The sequence below is a fragment of the Podarcis gaigeae genome, assembly GCF_964106915.1.
Source record: "Podarcis gaigeae genome assembly, chromosome: 1".
Taxonomy (NCBI): domain Eukaryota; kingdom Metazoa; phylum Chordata; class Lepidosauria; order Squamata; family Lacertidae; genus Podarcis; species Podarcis gaigeae.
Window position 1 is genome coordinate 107,528,595 of NC_139678.1, and position 25,705 is coordinate 107,554,299.

Here is a 25,705-nt window from a genome sequence, read left to right on the forward strand (position 1 = left end):
TTTGGCTTCAGTGCAATTGCAAATTATAACACAAGTCAAGAGATGATTCAATTGATGTTTCAAATTCCTACTCGTTAAGGGTAATTATTTCCAATGTTACAACAAATATATATATATATATATATATATATATGATTCTCAGAAAAATTAAGCACATGTAGGAAGTGTTGCAAGTAATGGACAGGGCAGACTTGCTAGGGTACTATATGAATGAATTTAGACAGCGAAAGCCTGGATCTGGGAGGGCATTTTCCTGGTAGTACTTTCAAAGCTTCCAGCAATGTAAAGCACAGATTCTTAGATTGCATTCAGAAATAGAAGCAGGTATGACCCTTCTTTAAAGTGAAAGGACTCTGGGCTTCAGTTGATGCTTTCCCCAAAATGCTGAAGCTTGCCATGCTTGCATATTATCAACTGCTGATTGCTTAAAAACTTACTTATACTGAGGTGCTATGCCTTTGTCTGAACTATTTTGGACTGCTGGTATGGGGCTTCCATGATTCAGTGCTCTTCCATATAAAAAATTTCCTTCACACAGAAAACTAGATATAAAGGAGAAACGTTCTAGTGTTCTAGTGTAGATTTTTTTTCTTGACGTGCTTGATTATTATTATTATTATTATTATTATATTGGGGGAATCTTGTGAGCCGCTCCCTGCAATATGAAGTGCTGCAAGTTTGATACAGTTGACAGCCTCAGTGAGAATTAGTTAGTTAGATTTATTCCATTTTAGGAAGCAATCATTTAAAAAACCTAGTGTAGTTTTGTTTGCAAAGAAGCCTAAAAGCATCCTCAAATAAATGGCCACGGCCAATATATATAATAAGCAGTACATAACTTAGGTTTAGGAGGTGATGTTTCATGATCTCAAGTCTTGCTCGTTTTGAGGATCTAAATTTCTTATATTGGTCATCTTTTGTTTATTTTATTTATTTGTAATGTTTTAGCCATTTAGTCTTTCTTTCTTTGGGATTCATATTTTCAATTTTGTATCAGACACCACAAATAGTAGTCTTGCAGTCCAGTCTCCACAAAGTGCTGAGCTAGAACATATAGCAGTGAAAGAAATGGGATTTGTGCTAGGACACTGACTTTAAATGGGCCAAAAGCTTATGAGAATTCACTCCCAGAAACTGTGTTCAATAGTTGATGAATAGCTGAAGTAATAATGTGCCATTGAGCATGTGCAGAGTGGTACCGAGTCACCATGGTCCACCCTATCCACACATTTAGGGTTTTCAGGACATCTTGTGTGGCTCCAGCTCCAGCAGATCTCTTCTTAGAACTCAACAGTCACATGTTATCTATCTAGAATCTCTGTTTAAGATTGCTGTCCTGCATTCCTTCACTGTTTAAGACCATTTCATGTTTGCAACATCTGATCAAGTCTGGCATCTCTCCTCTCAGTGTAGTGAGTCTTTAGCTGCCTATTTCCCACCCCCTTGTACATTCATCCTTTTCTATTTTACTGCTTTTGTTCTTTTTTTAAAAAAATACTTGCAGTTCGGTATCTTGAAATAAAGGTCACGTATCTCTTTATCACCTTCACCTCATAGTGAACCCTTTCTTCTCCCTATGTTCTTGTTTGTGCCCATGAATAACTAACTGTATGTTATCTAAACTCTGCTGTTGTGTCAGTCATCTTCACGTTTCTTTATTTTGGTCTGTCTTTGTTGTATCTGTCTTCTAACAGGCTCATCTCATCTCTCTACCTCCCTCATCTTCTAACCTTTGGGTTCTCTAAGCTCCTTGAAGGTTCAGAGGTAGTGTACTACAAAACTATCTTGCATGAGCTTTAGGCCAATTCAAATGTTCATTCATGTTTTCACATCCATTTCTTCCAGCATGATGTTTTTCATTGTTAATCTAGTCAATCACTTGATCTTCAGGGTTTCTGCCAGAATGTTATTAATAGCTATTCCAGCTTAGTTGGACTCTTTTTTTATATACACAAATGAGAGAGACATACAGAGTCTTAACACATTTCTGTTCAGATGGTAGAATTCACTGTTGTGTTGGTATGATTTATTTTTATGTTCTTTTTTAAAAAACACATTTAGGTTGAATAAAAATGCAGAGTGGTTTGTACAATAAATCTTGTATCTTAACACTGTATAAACTTGCATCCGTTTTATATCAATTGAACTATCATGGTTTCTTCCAAAGGTTCCTGGGCATTATAGTTTGGTTAGGGCTTACTCCAGGCTTTGGCAACCTGGTGCCCTCTGGATGTTTTGGGGTGCAGTTTCCACCTGTTTGAAACCCTGCAGTTATGCTGGCTTTTAGTTCATATTATATGGGAGGCCACCAAGTTGTTGAAGACAGCCCTGCACGTACCCTCACAGAACTACAGTTCCCAGAGTCCTTGGGTGGAGAAAGCATGGCTATTAAACAGTTTAAGGCTTCAATCCCAAACACACTTATTAGGGTGTAAACTCCATCGATCACAGTGGAGCCTTCTTTTCCAACGAAACATGCATAGCATTGGTCTGCAGGATCTGTAAATAATTTCAGAGGCCTCAAAGTATGCCCTCTGACAGTGGCCAGCTAGATGCCCTGATAACAATGCACAGCTGGATTATCTCAGTTGGTCCACATTGTTTTGAAAACGTTTGGGATAGTGGGGAAATATGTATTGCTCTGCTCCTACAAGCAATTTGGGTTGAGAACATGGTATGGGGAAAAGGCATTCACCTTTTGAGTCAATGTTTCACATGCCTAGAATATGAAGCATATGTGATACCCTTAAACACCTCTTTCATTTTTATTATAATAATACAGATAATTGTTAGTATTCTGTAATAACAATTTTTTCCAGCAGGTCAGCTTGTTTCCCCACAGTCTGCACCAGCCAGCATTGAAACAAAAAATGACGTGAGCAGAGAAAACAGCAGCGTTGATTTCAGCAAGGTAAGACTTTTACCGTCTTGAATCTTTGGCTGGTAAGGATGTAGTTTAGGTGTGTTCAATAAAGCATGTCTCATCTCCGTGTTATGAGTTGTTGCCGGTCATTGTTTCATACCACACATATTTTACTTAGAATAAAAGGGGGGGATGTTTAATAATGTAAAGTAAACCATTTTTTCCCACTTGAAAATGTTGGGTCATTTCATTCCATACCACTGTGAAGACATCATGAAACTTTAGAAGAGACTGTTTAGTGTCTGAGTTTGAAGATTTTTTGAGGGCCCGTGAGAAATCAGCAACAAGGGAATTCTCTCAGGCCAGTCACATCTCTGACAATGGAAGAGGGGAAAAGAGCAATGCTTGTGTCTTGCTCCAAGAGAGAGACTCGGAACATCTTTCTGCAGCATCGTCCAGATGCATGCATTTGCCTTTCCCAGATGCCTGCATTTGCCTGCAACCCCAGAAGTAATAGACAATGAAAGCAGCCCTACATTTCCAAGAGCTAAAGATCCAACTAGTCTTGTACCAGTGGAATCCTGGGGGCTCTTTGGTCAAGGTTCTTGCTCTAGACTTCCACTTTCTTCTCCCTGGCTGCCCTGCTGTTACTGAGTGGCCTGTAGCTCTGGTAGAACATGTAGCTTTCCACATAGAAGGTCTCAGGTTCAACATTGGGCATCTCCATGGAGGGCTGGGAAAGACCTCTGTCTCAAATCCTGCATAGTCATTGCAAGTCAGCATAGACAATAACAATCTAGGTAGACTAATGGCCTAATGGTATAAGGCAGATTCCTATGTTCCTTACCTTCAAAAGTGGCTTCTGCCAGTTCTTTCTTGGGATGAAGCCCATTCCTTAGAGTGTCCACGACTAGCTAGCCAATGAAAGAAAGTGGAATCCATCACAATGGGATTCTTTGTTTAGAAACTCCAGTCTGCAGGTCCACCAGGTCTTGCCATTTGGCTCACCCACCTGCCCCACACCCTGCTGCCAAATGTGGGGCAGGTAAAAGACACCATTGGGTGAAAAGGAGTGTGCAGGTGCCTTCAGTTGGCAGCCCCTGCAGATCTCAGCATTTTACCTCTCAGCTGATCTTTGGGGCTTGCATAGGGCTGCACAGGGACTTTTGTGCACACCATCATGTAAAAGTGGGTCACCTGACATCACTGTGACATTGGGTGATTGGCAGGGGATTGTCCACCAAGTGGTGGGGAGAGGTAAGGATCTGGCCCACCAGCTGGATCCAGTTCCCCATTCCTGGTTTAGAGAGCCACATTTTCTGGCTGCCCCCAGGACTATCTGATTCATTATTTCAATGCTGAAATTTATATGAACATTTGTACTGCCCTACAATCATAGCCAGGGACATGGGTGGCGCTGTGGGTTAAACCACAGAGCCTAGGACTTGCCGATCAGAAGTCGGTGGTTCGAATCCCCGTGATAGGGTGAGCTCCCGTTGCTCAGTCCCTGCTCCTGCCCACCTAGCAGTTCGAAAGCATATCAAAGTTAAGTAGATAAATAGGTACCGCTCCGGTGGGAAGGTAAACGGCGTTTCCATGTGCTTCTCTGGTTCACCAGAAGCGGCTTAGTCATGCTGGCCACATGACCCAGAAGCTGTACGCCGGCTCCCTCAGCCAATAAAGTGAGATGAGCGCCGCAACCCCAGAGTTGGTCACAACTGGACCTAATGGTCAGGAGTCACTTTACCTTTACAATCATAGCCACGCCCCCCTCCGTTTTTTGTCTTGGCTAAACCGAAGTTCAGATGTTGCATTTTCAGAGGCAAGAGTGGCTGTTGAAGCCAGTCCCATGTTGTTAAATTGTGTGTGATGGCGAGGAATCCTCTGTAGTTTTATTTTAGTCCTAATCTGTTACCACTTATGCTGGGGCAATCACTTTGCCTTTGTACACAGCTCTGGAGTAAAATGGATTCTGGATTACATTTGGTTTTTTTCTGGAAGATCTGTGCATCAGACTACAATCTTGATTTCTTAGCCTGCTTGTCTACAAGCCAGGTGATTGCAAAATCACAGCCAGGTTTTAGACCGCAAGCTCCTGCGCCATGCCGTGATATTTCGTTGCTTACTGCAATGAATGCATCACAGCATTGGCTGTTGAAAGAGCACCAGGGGGAAAAAGTGGAGACCTAGTGCTTGCCTGATTGAGAACCCTTGCCATGTCTTTTTGGAGTGGACAGTTTTCACTACAAAGCTGTCCTGAAAGCACATTTGCATGAGATATAGGTTTGACACCTGACACTGGTTGGCCTCACCTGACCATAACTTGGGGTGAACGCAGACTGGTAGCAGGATATTTTTTCCCCAACCATGATTCTCTTCTAAGGGAATTGATGCGAGCAGTGCTTTGAATCCGTTGTTGAATGTGACATCCAGTCAGTGTAACCGAGCCAGAAACTAGTTATGTGCTTGCTCCATCTGGTGCCAGACAGAATATGAGAAGCAGCTTTTTGTACCAGCTGAAGTCTGTTAATTGTGCGTGCAGGGACTAGGAGACCAACAAAAAGGGCATAACAGTAGTCTATTTGGGATGAAACAAAGACATGAAAAAGGACACCTTCATCAGGAAGAGAGAGAGAGAGAGGTGAGGACCTACTCTGGCTATCTTTCTACGGTGATTGCAATCAGAGTCTATTTCTAAATGTCCGTACTGGGTTCAAAACCATGCTATGTCACTGCAGTTGGCAAAAGCACAGATTCTGTACACAACATTCACATTTTTTAAAAAAGCAAATACCCCACAACCCTTCAACTGCTCTGAAGGCTGAGGATAAGCTCCCACATATATAGAACATTCAAATGCGGTTGTGGGGCGGGGAGCAAAACAAACAAATAAATCCAGACAAACATATAGAAAATTCTGCAAGATTCCCAAAGAGAACCTCACTAAATATTACCTTCCAGTTCAAGCCTATACATGCCTGCTCAGAAATAAGTACCATTGAGTACAGTGAGTACCTTACTCACAGGTAAGGTTTGAGGTATGAGAGACCCTAATTAAAAGTGAATTTTAAAAAAGGAAAGTCAGAGAAGCTCTGGAAGATATTTAGGCTCCGGAGAGCCTCCATCAAACATACTGGCCACTGGACAGACATGCAAACAGGATATTGCCTTCCTTTCTCCTCTAGATTATTGACAAAACTCAGACTTTCAGCATGCAGGAATACCATAACTATGCATGTGGGGACTTACAAAATGTGGGGCGTTGAGGGTGACAAACAGCCCTTTATTTAATTTTCAAGTTTCATGAACATTCATTTCACGAGCTAATATTGTGCAGTGAGAAGAATGTTGAATCTAGGCTCAAATCTCCATTCGGCCACAGAGGTTATGGGGTTAGTCACACTCAGACCCACTTCAAATGTCACGCTAAGACAAATGCTCAAACATGTGAGCATTTATACTCCTAGAAAGGAGATTGCTCCTGTGCTCCATCCCCCCTGCTGCTGCGCTGCCACGAGCTAAGCCATTGTTTGCCTTAGTGTGTCCAAACCAGGGATCATGGTTTGACTCGCCCTTAGGCAAACCATGGGCTGTAACCAAGCTTTGTTCTTGGGTTCACAGTCTGCCTGTAGGTGACTGACAGATGATGCGCTAAGCCAAATCATGACTTACCTCACTGCAGCAGGAGGGTTGTAAGAGAAGCAAAGTGACCGCCATCACCTTTCTGGGAGCTTGTATTTGCAGCAAGCATTGAACAAGACGTGGATGGTATTTGCTGCCTTGTGTCTCTTTCATTTAGCAGAGGATCTTAGCTGTCAAAGGTTTACCTGCTAGAAGCTCTTCCTCACTGCACCATCTTATTTCCCCAACTGCACTTCCGCAAGCCTCCCATATATTTCACTTGAAGCCGTACAGAAGCCGTACAATATTTATTTATACACTTGCTGGTCATAAAGCCTAATGGCCACTGTTGATTCATTATGCTTTATGGAAACCCCCTCCCCTCTGTAAATGAAATGTCACAAATACCTCATAACTTACCATAAGCCTCCATTGATGTTTGAGGAAACATTGATGTGGTAATCAGGGGTGGGTTCTCAAGGGATTGCCTTATTTGCTGGCCAATTATTTTTGCAGTTGGCGGAGGTGCTGCGGGTTCAATTCTTGTGTGTGTGCGTGCGCCATATTCTCCTTTATGGCAAAGGACATGAAAAATTGGCAGGAGAAATGTCCTTCCAGTCTGCATGCACCCACATTCCCCGGAAGCAGCTATGCACAAAAGGGCAAAATAAAGATTGTTTTTGCTTGCTTCTACATGCTTCCTTAAGGCCCTGTGTTTTTTGGACTGGTGAAATTTTGATCAGTGGAAATTGGGGAGCATGTGCGCATGCTGTGTGTGTCCATGGAGAAATGCATCGTATACACATGCACATAGTCAGCGGTGCCAGCTTGAATAAAATATTGGGGGGGTGTCCCCAGGTAAGCCCCGCTCCACATAATCAATTACATGACACAGCACAAACACATTATTTGAATGGCAGTGCCCATCAATTTTTGAGGGAGCCTCAGATATTTTATGGGGAGGGCAAAGGGCCCTCACTCCCTAGGAGTTGGTTAGTTGGTTCCTATGAACACAATTCCTCCACAGAAAAGCACTCCCACTGTAAACGAGTCCTCAATTAGAGCCTTTCAATCAAAAGTCACTCGAAATCCCTTCCAAGTGTGTACATATGCTTTCCTCCATCTGTGGCAAACCCCTTTCTGAAAAGTCATCACAATTTTAAGATGATAATTCCTTGGGACTGGATCGATATATAAACTTGAAATTATTTCCCCATAACGGATATGTATATAAGATGGCAAAAAAACAACAACACAACAGTGAAAAGGGGCTTTGTTTGGCCTTATTTTTGGGGGTGGGGGAGATGTTCAAGTTTTGAGAGAGATTTCATGACACAGACAACTCCATTACGCTTAAATTCTGTCTATGTGCCAGAGCCATTTGCAAGAAAGCAACTTTGTAAACAGTATTGAAGACACTGCACACTGGCGCTGACAGATGGCAGTGAGATAGACATTAAAATGGTCACTTTAACAGTTTATATTGGATTTGGTCACTGTTTTTGTGTTTAGATTGGTAATGGGAAAGCAAATGGGGAAAAGTATTGCAATTTGAAATTCTCAAAATATGAAGCTGTGATATCAATTTGAACATGTTGTTTTGTGAATCACTGTATTTTCCTCTTCATAACATTTAGAAAGGTACTATAGGGAGAATGCAAATAGAATATGCTTACAAACGCCAGACAGTTGCCACTGTGAAATCAATGAAAGAAACCAAGAGGGGGAAAAAATTATTTAAAGCCTTTACATAATTTGACCAGTTTTGCTAACTAGGAACTAATCCTTCTAGCAACCAGGAATTTTAATGGCAATAGAGAATCGATGCACAGTTTGCCTACACTTTTAGCTTTTATTAAACCAATTTATTCTGGCTGAAAAGTCAAATTTGATTTCAGTTCTTTTGTAATCAGAGTGAGAAGGAAAGGTAGGTATTCTAGAATATAGGCAAATGCAAAATTGTAATTTGCAAATCATATCGTTAACACTTTGGCCAGAAATGGCGGAACTTACCAGAAGAATAAGAAATCAAGATAACAAACTTTATAAAAGAATGGGAATAGTTTGTTGAATATTTACAGATAAATTGTAAACAGATTAAAACACTGTCAGGATTATTGTAATAGCCTGCAGCTACATAAGAGTATATATATATATATAAAGAAGGTAAATAAGTTAAGTAAATTTGGATATGCAGAAGATATTAAAAAGAAATTTAAGGAAGCACAGAAAGAGGGGAAAGGAAGTAAAATTTTAAAATGTGAAAATGATTGTATGTATCTGAAAAGTATAAATAAAATTTAAAAAACCAAACAAAACCCCCACTTTGCCCAGAAAGTATTGATATTTTTAATTACCTGTTAACAGGGCTATACCATGGCCAGAACATATGCCATATGCTATTAAGGCATAACTATTCAGGTGGCGCTGTGGTCTAAACCACAGAGCCTAGGGCTTGCTGATCAGAAGGTTGGCGGTTCGAATCCCCGGGTGAGCTCCCATTGCTCGGTCCCTGCTCCTGCCAACCTAGCAGTTCGAAAGCACGTCAAAGTGCAAGTAGATAAAAGGGTACCGCTCCAGCGGGAAGGTAAATGGCGTTTCCATGCGCTGCTCTGGTTTGCTGGCCACATGACCCAGGAAGCTGTATGCCGGCTTCCTCGGCCAGTAAAGCAAGATGAGCACCGCAATCTCAGAGTCATCCATGACTGGACCTGACGGTCGGGGTCCCTTTACCTAACTGCCAACTATTATGCATAACTACCTATATTTTGCTGTTGGTATGACTACACGGAGGAGGAATTTAGGGCATAATAGAGCCACTGCTATAATATGGTACCTATCATCCTTACATTTGTATTTCTAAAAAAAATAAATAAAATGCTAATGCACCACTGTCAATCCCTGCATAGTTACAGAACCACTTCCCTAGTTACTGTTCAGGGATCAAGAGGTTCTCCTAAGCTCTTCCATTTCTCAGTCTGATTACCCTTCAGAAGGCGCTAATTAGGGAGCTCTGTTTACAGTTTACCTTCTCAGGTTGCATAGGTGGAAAATCCTCCTTCAGACTCGATTCTAAGCGTGTTTTGTGGTGAGAGATAACCAAAGACTGCCAGTTGGCAGCTTCCCAACATTGCAAAGACTTGTGGCCAATATAATCCACTATGTTGGTGGCGCTCGTTAAGAAATCCGAAGGCTGACAGACAAGGGAAATTATAGATGACAGTCAAACATTCAGGGAAGGGAAATGCCACTGGCTGATTTCCATTGCCCATTGATTATTTCTATTAAATTCATACTGGCTTGTTTGTGGAAGATGTTAGGAAGAAGAAGATCCAGGAACATTAGCCATGCCTCTTCCCTCCCTGCATATTTTCTCACATTCCCCTGCAGCTTCCTCTGCCTTTTAGTGGGGAAACCTTCAGAAAAACCATTCAAGCCAAAGACAACAGTTTTCTTTTGGTGAATGTAATCTGAGCAAAAACTCCCACCAATATATCTGGGGTGGAGAACCTGTGGCATTCCAGATGCAGCTATACCTTAGTTCCCATCAGCCCTAGCTAGTGCACAGGGAGTTTTAACAAAAACATGTACACCCCTCTTTGCCTAAAGGCCTCAGAGTGGCTTGTAACATAGAACAAGATTGTAGCCACACATTACAAATGAATGAATGAATGAATCTTTATTTACATCAGCCATCGGCCATAGCAGTAAAACAACAATACGATATACAGTGGTACCTCGGGTTAAGTACTTAATTCGTTCTGGAGGTCCGTTCTTAACCTGAAACTGTTCTTAACCTGAAGCACCTCTTTAGCTAATGGGGCCTCCCGCTGCCGCCATGCCGCCGGAGCATGATTTCTGTTCTTATCCTGAAGCAAAGTTCTTAACCTGAAGCACTATTTCTTGGTTAGCGGAGTTTGTAACCTGAAGCGTATGTAACCCGAGGTACCACTGTACAAAGAATAGAAATAAAAAGTCAATTATATAAAATGCATTTTAAGGTTTTGAATCAATAGTCAGATAGTGGATCTTATTCTGATTGCCCCACCTAGAAACCTTGCAACCTTTGCTCTCACCTGCTCGTCTTGAGCTGCCAAGAGAAAGGACACTGTGGCAGTGGTTGGGCAACCCGGAATGGATAATAAAAGAGGGGTGATAATCTCATTCCTCAAGTCTTTATAAAGAGTGCAAGCCAGAAGGGCATGTGCCACCGATTCGGTAGTGCCATCTTCACAGGGACATAAAACAACACAAAAGATTAAAAATAAATATTGGCTTACAACTCATAAGAAGTAACTGCAGCACCAAACAATTCAGTTCCCTTCATCCAGAAACCTGCATCTACACCAGTTTCCTAAAAAAACAATGATGTGGCTAGGCACATCTCTGTGGGGAGGACATTCTGTAGACATGAAGCTACCACTAAAAGGGCCCTGGAATGGGCCCCTGTGCTACTTGTGAGCTTCTAAGTACTGTTGGATTGCAGGTTCCCCACTCCTGAAATATGCCCCTGGAAAACCAAGGCTTGTCCCATTTTGCAGGATGTTTTACAGCGCATTTAACAGTTGATAGTGCATTGCATTGTAGCTTTGGCATGTATTGAATCAGCTCAAATCCCAAGCCCATTTACTTGTAAATTATTCTCATAAATTTCTGTGGGACTTGCAGCCAATGACCACAATCCAGCATAGAATTAAGCATATTGAATCAATAATCTTAACATGCCTAACTCTGTGCTGAACTACGCCAGGACTTCCTTGATAATGTTGCTCTTTGTGCCATAGGACAGAATACATTAAGACACATTGCATATCTTCAGTACAAAAGGACTACTAACCAACTTCCTGTTGCATCATTAGGCAAATGCTAAGACATGAGTTTGACAGGAAAAAAAAATTCAGCTGATTAACCAAGTATTTAGTTTGTTAACATTAAATGTAGTTAGGTGATTGCTGGGGCTTTAGAATGATGACAGCAGGTTTCTTGATGAGGTAACTTAATATTTGAAAGTAAAGTTCAGCATTTGCTGTGCTTTAGCAACAAGAAATAACCACCAACTTTGTAAAGAAGGGGTGGAGGCCTTGCGTCCCTCCAGATGTTGAAGTACAACTTGCAGCATCCCTTGCCATGTCATGCCATGTTGGATGGTGCCAATGGAAGTTGAAGTTCTACAATATCTGGAGGGTTGCCCCTGGATTAAGCAAAAATTCTGCTTGGAATACAAAAAGGCATCTGTTTCATAGGGCTAAAGACTTCCTTGATTAACTGATAATGCTCTTTGAATCTGCAAAGTTTTCACTGATTGATCATGGCAGTTAACATATTTGAGATTGCTAATAAATAAACAAATGCTAATCAACAATTGCTAAGTTGTTCCGTAGTTCGTGATCAACGATGTCATAAACTTACTGTGTCAGTGAAGTGAAAGAAAACAAGTTTTTGCATTTATCTGTGGTTTCTTGTTACTTCCCACAAGTTTCCGCTCCCCTCTGTGTGATGTCTTCCTTTTTCTACATATGATCAGGTTGACCTGCATTTCATGAAAAAGATCCCTCCTGGAGCAGAAGCATCAAACATTCTGGTTGGCGAGCTGGAATTCCTGGACCGTGCTGTAGTGGCTTTTGTTAGGTTGTCTCCCGCCATGCTGCTTTCGGGACTAGCAGAAGTTCCAATCCCAACGAGGTGATTTTATAACCAGAGCCAAGAAAGAAAGGCACATTTCCCAGTTCACAAACAAAGGACCAGTGCCTAGATAGGCATTGCGAATGCTGCACGGAAGCCTCTTTGAATCATTTTATATGTCACACATTTCCATATGTGTGCAGTAACAAAGTGCCGAACTCTGTGTAGTTGGTTAAGAGAGGTAGACTCGTAATCTGGGGAACCGGGTTCGCTTCCCTGCTCCTCCACATGCAGCTGCTGGGTGACCTTGGGCTAGTCACACTTCTCTGAAGTCTCTCAGCCCCACTCACCTCACAGAGTGTTTGTTGTGGGGGAGGAAGGGAAAGGAGAATGTTAGCCGCTTTGAGACTCCTTCAGGCAGTGATAAAGCGGGATATCAAATCCAAACTCTTCTTCTTGCCTGGATGGAGAGAGGGGCTTGACAGAGGACAGCCGTCTAGAAACCTAACTTACACATGGCTGAAATGTAGCCTGAAGCAGAAAGTTAGGAGCCCCATTTGTTGTTTCCTTCCCTCTTTTTTTGCCTCCAACTCCATCCACCATTGACATGTGATGTCTGGAAGGCTGCCCCTGAGGGAATGCATTCCTTTGCCTGGAAAATATTCCCTAACCCCTGTGGTAGGAAATACATGAGCCTAAGGCCTTCTCCCAGACTTGCTGCCCATAGGAGCTGCCTTTGGCTTCAGAACAGGCCTAATTATCTCACTAAAAACACACTTGGGTCAAGCTTTTGTTTTGTGCATCCATTTTTAAAAGAAATCCTTCCGTTTCAGGTCACTGTTTTTTAAAAACGCCACAATCCATTCGGTCTAGCTAGAAACACTGTAGGGGTTGTTTCTTTTTGCTTACTTTTAGTTTAACCGTGTTAGAGCTACATAACTGGATGTCCTTTGAATATTTTTGCTTTCCATTTGTTTGTAGATTTTTATTTATTCTTCTGGGACCTCTAGGAAAAGGCCAACAGTTCCATGAGATTGGCAGGTCAATTGGAACCTTAATGACAGATGAGGTATTTATCTATTAACCGCAGTTAAAGCTTACTTAGAAACAACCTGTTTAAACCTAAAAGTAAATCTGTGTTGAGATGTTTTTTGTCTCCCAAGTATACCTAAAACACTTCGCTTGAATTGTAGGTAGCAGCTTTTACATTCTGCTTAAATCAAACTTCAACAATAAGCGCAGAGTTCACTATGCTAAAGTGTATTTTTTGTACATAGAAGACTTTCAGGGAAGTTGCATGCTTTATGTAAGCAGCTGTGTGAAGGTGTGGGATTTTATATGCCCTTCTTATAAGAAAAGTCTCATGTATTTTCTTGTGTCTCTGACAGGTGTTTCATGATGTTGCCTACAAAGCTAAAGATCGTAATGATTTGGTTGCTGGGATTGATGAGTTTCTCGACCAGGTGACAGTTCTTCCTCCTGGAGAATGGGACCCAACGATTCGTATAGAGCCCCCAAAAAATGTTCCCTCTCAGGTTTGTGTACATTTCATGTTGTTGTTGTTTTAATGTGAAGGGACTGTTATGTACTGAGTTGAATAGGATCCAAAATGCAGCAGTCTGATTGGTCCTAGAACAATAGGATTCAGAATGCAGCAGTCTGATTGGACCTAGAACAATGCAACAGTATGATTGGTCCGCAGGAGCCACTCAATCCAGCTCCAGGTGGAAGTGAATTCACAACCTGATTGGCCTACAGGAAAATCCCGGAATTAGCCAATCACGTGCAGCCCGTTGTGTAAATAATGTATACAAAGCAGATATTTTGGGGAACATTCATTCCTCCTCACTACTATGAGCTGAATAAAGAGCATGAAATCCACTCTTAACTCCGAGTATATTTCAGGGACTAAAGCAATAAAACCATTCCGTTTTTGAAACAAGAACGGAGAACAGTATATCTCCATTGTTGCTTCTGCACACACCACCATCTTAACGTTCTTGAAATATTCCTCAAGATATTCAAAGCAAAATCCCTATCCTGTGCAAACAGGTGATTAGGATTTTGGATTATATAGCTGATATAAAATCAACGGAGCACATTATTAGCTCAGGGGCCACATTCTGTCATGGATAGATTTCCAGGGGCCATGCACCAATATAGGGTAGTGCCTATTGGCAAAAAAAATGAGTGGAACAATGGCTGTGACTTAACTCTGTGCAGTAGGATTCATTCCACCCATGCACAAATCACAGGCTTCTCTCTCGCCACACACACACACACACACACACACACACACACACACTCTTTCTCTATCCCTCCTGTTCAGGCAAATGAGTTCAAGGACACATTTGAAGTAGTAAAGAACACTTGAGGTGGGCACAGAGTAGGCCTGGTGAAAGGTAGTATCTGGGGAGAGTCCTGAGGGCTGATAAGAAAGACCTTGGAGCTCCATTCAGCATTCGAACTTGAGGTTACCCACCTGTGTTTTACTAACTATTTCTGCTTTTATAGAGCAGGGCATCCATTATATTTATTTTTACTGGTGTTACCCTTTTGACCATACAGAGGCAAATGTTTTGAATCCACGCCCAGCCCAGCACACATAGCACATATGCTTCTACCCCTAGTTTACAGAGCCCCGTCTTGTGGGGCGCGAACGAAACATTGAGCATAATGATATCACCTCAGGCATCTTCTTTAACCAAATGCTTCGGGGACAGACTTGGGAGAAAATGTGGGGTGGTGACAGCAATTGCATCTATGGTGGTAACATGTCGTTGGGTCCTTAGTAGAGTTAAGGAATATTCTCTATCATGCTCAAGCTGTTCCCATACTTGGGCCTCATTGTGCTTTACCAACTCCCCAAACTGTGGTTCTCTCCTGAGCAGAGTAGGTGATATGGTTTCAGAACTCATGGGAGGGAAGATTGCCATCTAGAATCCTCCTGCCAGTATTTCTAAGGAGCAGGGGCCAACACTAACTGGTGATTTCCATGTGGCAGGGCTCATGCTGAAGCCAGGAGGAATGTTCTTAATTGATTAGCAGGTTCAAGTTGCGTCTGTCAGATTACTGCCGGCATACCCAGGTGCTAACAGTCCTTACAGATTAGCACCGCTCTGTGATTTCCATCACTTGTGGAGGGAATAATTCAAAGGGAATACCAGGAGTGTCACAGTGTGCTAGTTGACCTTAAGTAGTTTCCTTTCCCAATCCATGATTTGAAAAATGTAAAAACATACATACACACATAAACACAAATCACCTCTCTTTCTCTCATGTAGGAGAAGCGTAAGATTCCAGGTGTGCCAAATGGAAATGCTCCTCATGGAGACATTGCACCAGTTGGAGGTCACTCAGGACCAGAACTGCAACGTACTGGAAGGTTAGTAATAATTCAATTTTTTAAAAAACAACAACAACAAACCAAATATTGTAATATATTTGTGGGGTTTTTTGTTTTTTAATAAGACATGGTTGGCTTAATCTTTTTTTAAAAAAAAACTTTAGAAGTTTATTTTAAAGTTTTATAGTGTTTATGCCATATTTTCTTAACTAATAAGTGGGTTATAAATATTTTTAATATTTTTTTATTTAAAAAATCCAGGGTCACTTTGCTTCCTAGCAGTTGAGCTTCTCCTGCTTGATCAGAACATCTGTGAAGAAAATTCACCAAGCCTCTTACCCAAAAGTGGTAAGACTACACCTTGAGGCCTTTAATAAAAGACTGTATTTTTCCACAATTAAAGGAATCCCTGTAGAGCTACTTAACGTGCAGTCAGTTTCCCACCTCAGTTAAACACTTTGCATGTATTTTTACTTATTTATTGCATTTATACCCACCTTTTTCTTCAGGGAGCAATACATAGTTCTCCAGACAACAACCCAGGGAGGTAGGTTAGATTGAGAGTGAGTGACTGGCCTCAGGTCACTCAGTGACCTTCAAGACCAAGTGGGGATTTGAACCCTGGTCTCTTGCATGCTAGTCAAACGCTCTAACCACTATACCACACTGGCTCGCCTGTATAATGTTTCAGGCCATTAAGATACTTTAGAGAGGTCTCGTCTGCTTCATATTTGACTTTTAAAGGTGAATGCAAAGAACATATTTTCACATTAGATTCAATAACAGTGATGGGTGTTTTTCAGTTCAAAAATTCATGAGGAAGTTTGGGTTTAAAGCCTGACTCTTTTGCTTTTTCTTCTTCTTCTTCCCCCATTTTCTGCAGGATTTTTGGGGGCTTGGTTTTAGATGTCAAGAGGAAAGCGCCATTCTTTCTGAGCGACTTCACTGACGCATTCAGCCTACAGTGCTTAGCTTCGTTTCTCTTTCTCTACTGTGCTTGTATGTCTCCTGTTATCACGTTTGGTGGTTTGCTGGGAGAAGCAACGGATGGCCGCATAGTATGTGTCATATTTTGATCTGAATCTTCCCTATTATTTACGACTGGCACTTTACAAAAATTCCATGAATGAATTGTCTGTGTGTGTGCGCGTGCTTGGAACGTTCTATCTGATAAAAACGGCAACTATTGCAATCCATCGCCTCGATGCTGAAATAATAGGTCTAACTTTTCCATTTCTCCCTTCCCGCCCACCTGCAGAGTGCAATAGAATCTTTGTTTGGTGCATCGATGACCGGCATAGCCTATTCGCTCTTTGGTGGACAGCCTCTGACCATACTAGGGAGTACGGGTCCAGTTTTGGTGTTTGAAAAGATACTGTTCAAATTTTGCAAGTAAGTGATCCGTTTTTCTTCTTTTGAGAGTCTCCCTGTTTCCATACTCTGTTGTGTTTGCCTTGTGAGGAGTTACTGAAGCTGAAGGATAACTCTAACTCCTAAAGAGTTGGGATGATGATGATGGTTGTTATTTATTAAATTTTTATACAAAAATTTCTCTGCAAGCAGTTACAGGTCAACTGAACTTTAAGGCAAGTTTGAGTAGTTTTTAAAGAGGGATAATGAGCAGCAGAGCAGGCGTAAAGTAGAAACTTGCATTTCCTAAACAACAGAACCTCTCACAAGGCTTTTCTCTGCCTTACTAATGAAATATGCTTTAACTTATCACGTTGATAAATGATCGTAAACAGCCATTGTCTTTGTTGTGCTTTCCAGCAAAGGCATTTTGGGGATTAATATGTTTTCCCCGAGACAGCAACAAACTTAATAGGTCTGGGTCTGTGCATTTGCAATCCTGTCTCCATGTGCTTCCAGGGAATATGGGCTGTCGTACCTTTCTCTGAGAGCAAGCATTGGCTTGTGGACTGCAATTCTGTGTATCATCCTTGTTGCGACCGACGCCAGTTCGCTTGTGTGCTACATCACTCGGTTTACGGAAGAAGCTTTTGCGTCCCTTATCTGCATCATTTTCATTTACGAGGCCTTAGAGAAGCTCTTTCATCTCAGCGAGACATATCCAATCAACATGCATAACAGTTTGGAACAACTGACACATTACTCGTAAGTATGATTTCATCCGTTGTCCTGAAGGGATTTCCTTTGTTGCGGGGCGCTGTTCCCATTGTGAGGAAGCCAAGGGGATTCCCAATAGAAAGAGGACATTCATGTTTACATAATTTTACTAGGGCTTGCATCCTTCTGTGAAGTTCTGAGAGGAAGAACCCCACATTTTCCAAAAGAAAGCTTCATTTCAACAGCATGAGCACCAGCAACAGCATGAGCACCATGGCAATGGCTCACACATGTTGGGTTTGAATAAATAATCTGAGCAGTTAGAATATTTGTTACTCCCTGCCTCCAGGCAGTAATAGGGTGGGATTCAATTAATGAGCCCTATCACCAGAAGCCATATGCTTCTTCTTGCACGATGGGGCTTCCCCCCTCTGTTATACCCCACCCCAAAATGTGCCTGGAAGGGTTGGGAGAACCTCTGGAATGGCATGGAAGGTGGTGGAGGAGGGGGGTATAGTTCCATCTGGGAAGCCAGAACACTTGGCCCTGACAGAATGATTGACTTAAACTCAACATGGAATTCCTCCCATAATATTTTTTAAAATTAATCTTTGCAAGCCAAAATTCCAGTCCCATTTTCAAACACTGTTATCTAAAGGTAAGGCCCACATTGGCCATTGGTGATGGAGTGTGAGCTAACCTTCATCAATTTGCTGCCCTCCAGGGGGTTTCTTTTGAACTAAAAGTCCCATCAGTCCCAGCTCACTTTCTCTGGGACTTGTTGTTGTTGTTGTTTAGTCGTTTAGTCGTGTCCGACTCTTCATGACCCCATGGACCAGAGCACGGCAGGCACTTCTGTCTTCCACTGCCTCCCGCAGTTTGGTCAAACTCATGCTGGTAGCTTCCAGAACACTGTCCAACCATCTCATCCTCTGTCGTCCCCTTCTCCTTGTGCCCTCCGTCTTTCCCAACATCAGGGTCTTTTCCAGGGAGTCTTCTCTTCTCATGAGGTGGCCAAAGTATTGGAGCCTCAGCTTCAGGATCTGTCCTTCCAGTGAGCACTCAGGGCTGATTTACTTAAGAATGGATAGGTTTGTTCTTTTTGCAGTCCATGGGACTCTCAAGAGTCTCCTCCAGACCATAATTCAAAATCTCTGGGACTTAGGAAGATCATTTTGAATCCTGAGTTTGTCTTTGGTGGCATTGGCTACCCCTCCGAGTTTGGTGTCATCTGCAAATTTGATGAGCATCCCCTCAATTCTTTCACCTAAGTCATTTATAAAGGCGTTGAACAACAACTGGCCCAGGACAGAACCTTGTGGCACCCCCTTCATTCCTTTTTTTTCCAGAATGACAAGGAACATTTAGTGAGCACTGTTTATATTTGGTCAGTCAGCCAGGTACAGAATCACCTACACTTACCTGACCCAGCTCACATTTTAGCAGCTTCTTCACAAGCATACCATGAGGAACTTCATCAAAAGCTTTAATTGCCACTGAAATCATTGGGAGTCTCAAACAATTTCTCCATTGATTTCCATATAACCTAAGTTCAACTAACTTAGTCTGGATCCAGTCCATTGCCAGGGTGGCCAGATTCAAAAGGGGGCAGGGCGTCCTGCATCTCTTAATACTTGCGTCAAAAAGCAAACACAAGCCACGCCTGCTGAAAGGAAAGGTGCAGGACCCTTGCTCACTTTTGCATTGGACCACCCTGACCATAGTGCTAAAATGCTAAACCATAGCGCTAAATCTGTTTGCCCTGAGCTTCATTGTAATTGCCACTATGATGCCATTTTAGCTTCAGTGTGTAAAACTGCTAAGATAGATTGCTTTGAATTCCCAGATCCTTTCTTGTCTTCTATTCCTGAGCAGTAGCAAGGTACGACAGTGAGCTCTATAACAGGAGATATATGAGAGCAGTTTCACGTGCCAAAGATATCCAGGGATAATTGTGGTCGTCGTATGAGGCAACTTTTATTATATATATTTTTTTTAAAAAAGCCACCTGAGAAGTGAAACTGACAAAAGACATGACTGCTCAGAGGGGTTGTGTTTTACTGTTCAGTTCACGAGGCGGCTGCTGGATGAAGCGAGCTGAGCTATCAAAAATAAGTTTTTGTGCATTATGTTATGTGAAAACCTAAGTATTCTCATGGGCAATGTCAAGATTCAGTCTGCCTGAGGCACATGATGCATCTCCTCAGCAATAGAGACAGCAGCCAGAGAAGCATTTTCAGGCTAGAAAGCCCCTCCAGATATGGTTTTTAATATGGCTGTGTTCAACTCACATGAACTCTTGGCTTAGGGAGAGTCAAATACGGAAATAACAACAGAAAGACAAGGCCACTACCCCGTCCTGCCACCACCTGCTCCCTGGATGAATAACAAGCCCAACAAACTGCCTGCATAAGAAGTTCTGAACAACTACCTGCAAATTATTGAAGACAAAGCATAGACTGAGAAGTTGCAGTGTCTTAACATCTACATGTAGATTGGGGTACATGTCTTCCAAATGTTGCGGACTAAAACTCCCATCATCCCTGACTGTTGGCCATTCTGGCTGGGGCTGATGGGAGTTTTAGTCTGAAATACCTAGCCTCTTAAATAGATTATTAGATGAGAGATCACAATGACCTGAGAGCTAAATTTATTATTGATGCTATCAGTCTTAGCATTTGTTTGCTTGAATGTGACTATCTCTTTATACAAGACTGTTAAACATCCAGAGTTATAATGATGGGGGGCGGGGAATGAGAAACACGAAGCCCTATATACACACTTCTACTTCTTAAATTGATTTTGGCTAAACACACCAGGGTCTCAGTACCACTGAACACAGTGAGATGTACTTCGAAGTCAGCGTGTGTAGGATTGCACAATTAGCCTCACAGTTTCCCAGATATTATAATTTTCTTTGTAGCTATTCTTATTTATCATGCCTTCTTTTCCTTTGGGTTCATTAGCTTTTCGGTCGGGCATAGAGTTTATATAAACACCCAAATGAAAAATTCAGTCAATTCTCTCCATTATCAGGGCCCTAAGACTTGTCTACTTCTCTCTCTCTCTCTTTCTCTTTCTTATACTGGTACTCACGCCATTCCATTCCATGACACTGATTGTCCTATGAAGCCCTAACATTTTTAATAATTTCTGTTGATCGTTCCCCCATACTTTTGCTTCTAGATTTTGTGTTGCTGCTTTGTTCATCAGGCTTTTAGAATATATGGCAATGGGAGGCCCTTTTAGAAGCTAATTCTGCATTAGGGATCACTGTGTTACTATATATATATATATATATATATATATATATATATATATATGCAGGTTTTGGTGTCCTCGGGTGTCTTCCCGTGTAAAAGTTGGGGTGTCTAGGCGACGTTTCGACGAGGTCTCACTCGTCATCTTCAGGCTGGTGCACCAGCCTGAAGATGACGAGTGAGACCTCGTCGAAACGTCGCCTAGACACCCCAACTTTTACACGGGAAGACACCCGAGGACACCAAAACCTGCATTCCTGTACCCGTGAAAATCTACGAAAGCAAATATATATATATATATATATATATATATATATGATTCCTTCTGAGTTTTGTATGTAAGCATGACCCCTGTTCTTCAATGTCACCCTGATAAAAAAGTAAAATTGCCCTTTCTCCTCATTGACTTACATGAAACCGACAATCTGCAACAGTGATATGAAGAGCCCCCTTCACATTGTCATAACCCCTCCAGATATTCCTTTAGGTCAGAGCTCTCCTAAAGCAGGACTGTCATATTAGCTAATTAATGTCAGAACTTCATCACGCCCCCCTAGGGGGCAAATGCCTTTCAGATACTTTCCCCATACGTTGTAACACCACCTGACAACTTGCAGTTATAATTGCCTTAGATTACGTAACTTCTTCCTGTGTTGGGCTTGTGCACAAAATGGAGCAAATCTCTCTGGTCCCTGCTCCCCTTTTGCAGGCTATTTAGTAGGGCACGAGTACCCCAGAGGCTCCAGGCAAGGAGCTACCAGTGCCTTGGCACAATCTCACGATGATTTGGAAATCTGGGAAAGTGTGAAGTAAGGTAATGCCCTCCTCGTGGTGTGACTGGATCCTGCCAGTAGGGAACGTTTTGGAGCAGTAGCTGGCCATCTGATTCCATCCTAGTGTGCCCTTTATGACCTTTATGTGCTCTGCATCTACCCAAAGTGGACCACACAGAAGAGCTTGATCATTACATTGTTGTTGTTGTTTAGTCGTGTCCGACTCTTTGTGACCCCATGGACCAGAGCACGCCAGGCACTCCTGTCTTCCACTGCCTCCTGCAGTTTGGGCAAACTCATGCTGGTAGCTTCGAGAACATTGTCCAACCATCTCGTCCTCTGTTGTCCCCTTCTCCTTGTGCCCTCCATCTTTCCCAACATCAGAGTCTTTTCCAGGGAGTCTTCTCTTCTCATAAGGTTGCCAAAGTATTGGAGCCTCAGCTTCAGGATCTGTCCTTCCAGTGAGCATTCAGGGCTGATTGCCTTAAGAATGGATAGGTTTGATCTTCTTGCAGTCCATGGGACTCTCAGGAGTCTCCTCCAGCACCATAATTCAAAAGCATCACTTCTTCGGCGATCTGCCTTCTTTGTGGTCCAGCTCTCACTTCCATACATTACTAGATCATTACATTACCTGAAGATAAATTGTGGTTAATATGCAAAGCCAATTAATGTCCTCTTTGGAAACTTTGCCCCAAAAGTTGAATAGAATTTGAAATGGTGGCATTCTGGGCTTCTGATTAGGGGAGGAAACATTCGAATGGATTGCAAGCTTCTTTTCTGTTCTGTTTCCCAAGATCTCTTGTTCTGTGTTAGGAAAAAATGAATTTGTACTTTTCGTCCCTCCAGTTATCCAAGGACGTGTGGGGAATAAGAACGAACATATGCCCACAATAATCCTTATTTCTGCTTAGTGTGCCTGGTTGTCATTGGAATAATAAAAAAAGGTTAATGGTGAATGTCAGAGCCACCCGAGGTCCCAGCTCACAAGAGACCAAAATCCAGTCCAAGTTATATACAAAAGGTTTTATTGAAGAACATTGTTGTCGTTACATCCAAGCTCCGTGGCTCAGCATCTGTTACCCTTAGATGTTAGAAGTCCCCTCTGAGTCAGTCCCGCCCCTGCACCAGCTTAAGAGGCTTGTACTGCTCCACCTTTTCCTCTCTTTCCTTTTCCGCAGGGTCTTCCTGCCCCCCTGTGCGCCCTCCCTCCGGGACTCCCCCGAGGCTGAGTCTTCTGCCGCCTGCTCCCCCCTCCTTCGTGCTTTGGGACCAGGCTCCTCCTCAGGGCTCTCCTCATTTCCGCGCGCCTCCACATTTGAACTTGGCGCGCGTACGTTGCCTCTGACCTTCCTTTCGACCGTTACGCTACTCTCGGTACTACACTCCTCCCCTTCCGGCAGGACGTTTTGCTCCGAACTCCTTCCCCTCTCTGCTCCCTGTTCTGCTCTTTCTGACACACTGGCAACTCCACCCCCTTCACTCCGTTCCGACGGAGAGGCCGGTCCCGATCTCCAGCCCCCACTGGGGATTCCCCCTTCGTTCCCCTGCTTCTGACTGCCTCCCTCTCTACTGCCCCTTGGCCTGACCAGGGGGGCTCCCTTTTGGGAATCCTCGGATTCACTTGACAGACTCACTGACAACCTCGGGTCGTCGTCGTCCTCTTCCTCGTCGCCCTGGGACCCCTCCCCCTCGCTCTCTGTCCCTGAAACCCTGACATCCATCCCCCCCTCGAAGCCCCCCCTTCCCCCCTCCCGCCCATCGGGTGCAGGTTGTAGGAGCTGCAGCTCTTCGGAGGTGGATGCAGGATACAGGTTGTGTACCTCCATATCCTCTGCTTGCAGTTCGGTGTATGAGTGTTCGAATTCGGGTTCTTGACCCAAAGTGTTCTCTTCTCCCTCTTCCATTGGTACCTCGTCTGGTGCTGCCGGCCAAGGTCCCGTCAGCCATTTCCTGCGCCAGTCCTCCTCTGGTTGCTCGTCCCACCAATAAGAGGGTTCTGTGTCCACCCCTGAGCACGATCCCCTGGGCGGGCTAGATTCTGGCGTTCTCTCCTCGGCTGAAGAAAAACCCCGGAAAGTACTGTCTGAGAGTGTGGGCGTAAACAGCCAGTCATCAAAGTACTCGGCTGGCATGGGTCTATGCGGGAAAAGGGCATGGAACTCGTCTTTTAGAAGAGGTTCGTCTAAAGCGTAGCCCGGCACCCAACCGTTGGCACTGGCTGGAGTGCCCTCTGTGGCTAGAAAGTATTCTACCCCCTCTTCCCCCCATCTCGAGTCCAGGATTTCTGTGACCTCGTTGAGTGGTTCGGCCCTAGGTGCCCTCTCCCTCTCCTGTGACTTAGTGTGTAGTTGCGGGACTGTTTCAGACTCCTGAAACCTGTGCGGTGCCTTGTAGGGGGTGAGCACCGACCTATGAAATACCGGATGCACTCTGGAACCTTCGGGGAGGGCTAGTCGAAAGGCTACAGGGTTGATCTTAGCCTCCACCTGGTACGGCCCTAACTGCCTGTGCCCTAGCTTCTTCTTGGGCAACGACTTGGCTGGCATCGCTTGGGCGGCTAACCACACCCAGTCCCCCACCTGGATCTCCTCCCCCGCTCTCCTGTTTTTGTCTGCTTGCACCTTATATGCTTGCTTGGCCAGCTCCAAATGTCTCCGCAACTCTTCGTGCACCTCCTGCAGCTCCGCTGCAAACTGGTCGGCTTCTTGCGGCACCCCCTCTCTCGGTGCCCCGAACCCCGGGAAGGTTCTGGGATGACGACCGTTGTTCGCGAAGAACGGCGTCACCCCCGTGGACGCGTGCTTCGTGTTGTTATAGGCAAACTCTGCCATCGGCAGGTAGTCCACCCAAGCTGCGGGTCGCTGATTGGCGTAACATCTCAGGTACTGCTGCATGATCGCGTTGACCCTCTCAGCTTGGCCGTTGGTCTGTGGGTGTCTCGCCGACGTAAGGTTGATCTTGACGTTCAGGATACCTAAAAGCTTCTGCCAAAAATTGGAAACAAACTGGCGCCCCCTGTCGGACAGGATGGACTGCGGCAGCCCATGCACCTTGAACACGTGATCAATGAAGAGTTTGGCAGTCTGTTCCGCCGTCGCCACCTTTGCGCACGGAATGAAGTGCGCCATCTTGGTGAACAGGTCCACAACCACCAGTACCGCCGTCTTCCCTCTGGAGCTGGGCAGGTCAGTAACGAAGTCCAGGGCTACCCTCTCCCACGGTTGCTGTGGCGTTTCCAGCGGTTCCAACAGCCCCGCTGGCTTCTGGTGTACTGGCTTGGACCTTTGACAAGTGTCACACCTGGCGACGTAATCCGCTACCTCTCCACGCATCCGAGGCCACCAAAAGTCCCTTGCCACCAGTTCTATTGTCTTCTCCTTGCCGAAGTGGCCCGCACTGGGGGCGTCGTGCAACTGCTGCAGAACCTTTGCGCGAAGCTCGTCGCTTGGCACGTAGAGGGCACCTTTGCGAGTTAGCAGCCCGTCGCGTAGTTGAAAATCTTCGCCACTCTGCACACCTCTGCGCAACTCCTCCATCTTGGACTGTGCGAACTGATCCACTTGCAACGCGCGTCGCACCGCGTCCAGATCTACTGTGATGGCAGCGCACGACCACGCCTGCAGTGCGAAAATGTGCCTGGCTGCTACTGGTGTCGCTTCATCGAGATATTGCGGTTTCCTGGATAGCGCATCGGCTATAACGTTGGAATCTCCGGGGATGTACTCTATCTGAAAGTCGAAATCCGCGAAGAATTCCGCCCAGCGCATGTGTCTCTGGCTTTGGAGCTTCACCGTGCGCCAATACTCTAGGTTCTTGTGATCCGTGCGGACCTGTACTGTGTGCTTGGCTCCTATGAGGAAGTGTCGCCACGCTTTGAACGCTGCGTGAATGGCCAACAGCTCTCTGTCCCATATGGTGTAGTTTTGCTCCGCCTTGCTGAGCTTTCGGGAGTAAAAGGCACCGGGTCTCCAGTTCCCATGTGGATCTTCTTGCAGGAGCACGGCTCCAACCGCCCTGTCTGACGCGTCGGTCTCTACTCGCATGGGCCTGCCTGGATTCACGTGCAGCAGCTGCTCCTCGGAGGCGAAAAGGCTTTTAAGCTTCCGAAAAGAGCGCTCCGCCTGTTCCGTCCACACGAACCTCTTCTTCT

At 44.1% G+C, this 25,705-nt stretch overlaps 1 protein-coding gene across 8 annotated transcripts in view; it reads left to right on the forward strand.

Moving 5' to 3' along the window:
* The window catches only part of SLC4A10 (solute carrier family 4 member 10), a 162,340-nt gene that overhangs the window by 97,246 nt on the left and 39,389 nt on the right, over positions 1-25,705 (forward strand). For 3 of the 8 annotated variants that reach the window (XM_083705345.1, XM_083705348.1, XM_083705347.1), the window contains 9 exons: positions 2,820-2,911; positions 5,406-5,504; positions 12,009-12,166; positions 13,088-13,175; positions 13,495-13,641; positions 15,391-15,491; positions 16,336-16,510; positions 16,711-16,844; positions 17,322-17,567. In XM_083705345.1, coding sequence (XP_083561471.1) covers positions 2,820-2,911; positions 5,406-5,504; positions 12,009-12,166; positions 13,088-13,175; positions 13,495-13,641; positions 15,391-15,491; positions 16,336-16,510; positions 16,711-16,844; positions 17,322-17,567 — 1,240 coding nt within the window. The remainder of the gene's footprint in view (positions 1-2,819; positions 2,912-5,405; positions 5,505-12,008; positions 12,167-13,087; positions 13,176-13,494; positions 13,642-15,390; positions 15,492-16,335; positions 16,511-16,710; positions 16,845-17,321; positions 17,568-25,705) is intronic. The other 5 variants (XM_083705349.1, XM_083705352.1, XM_083705351.1 and 2 more) reach the window with 3 other exon arrangements.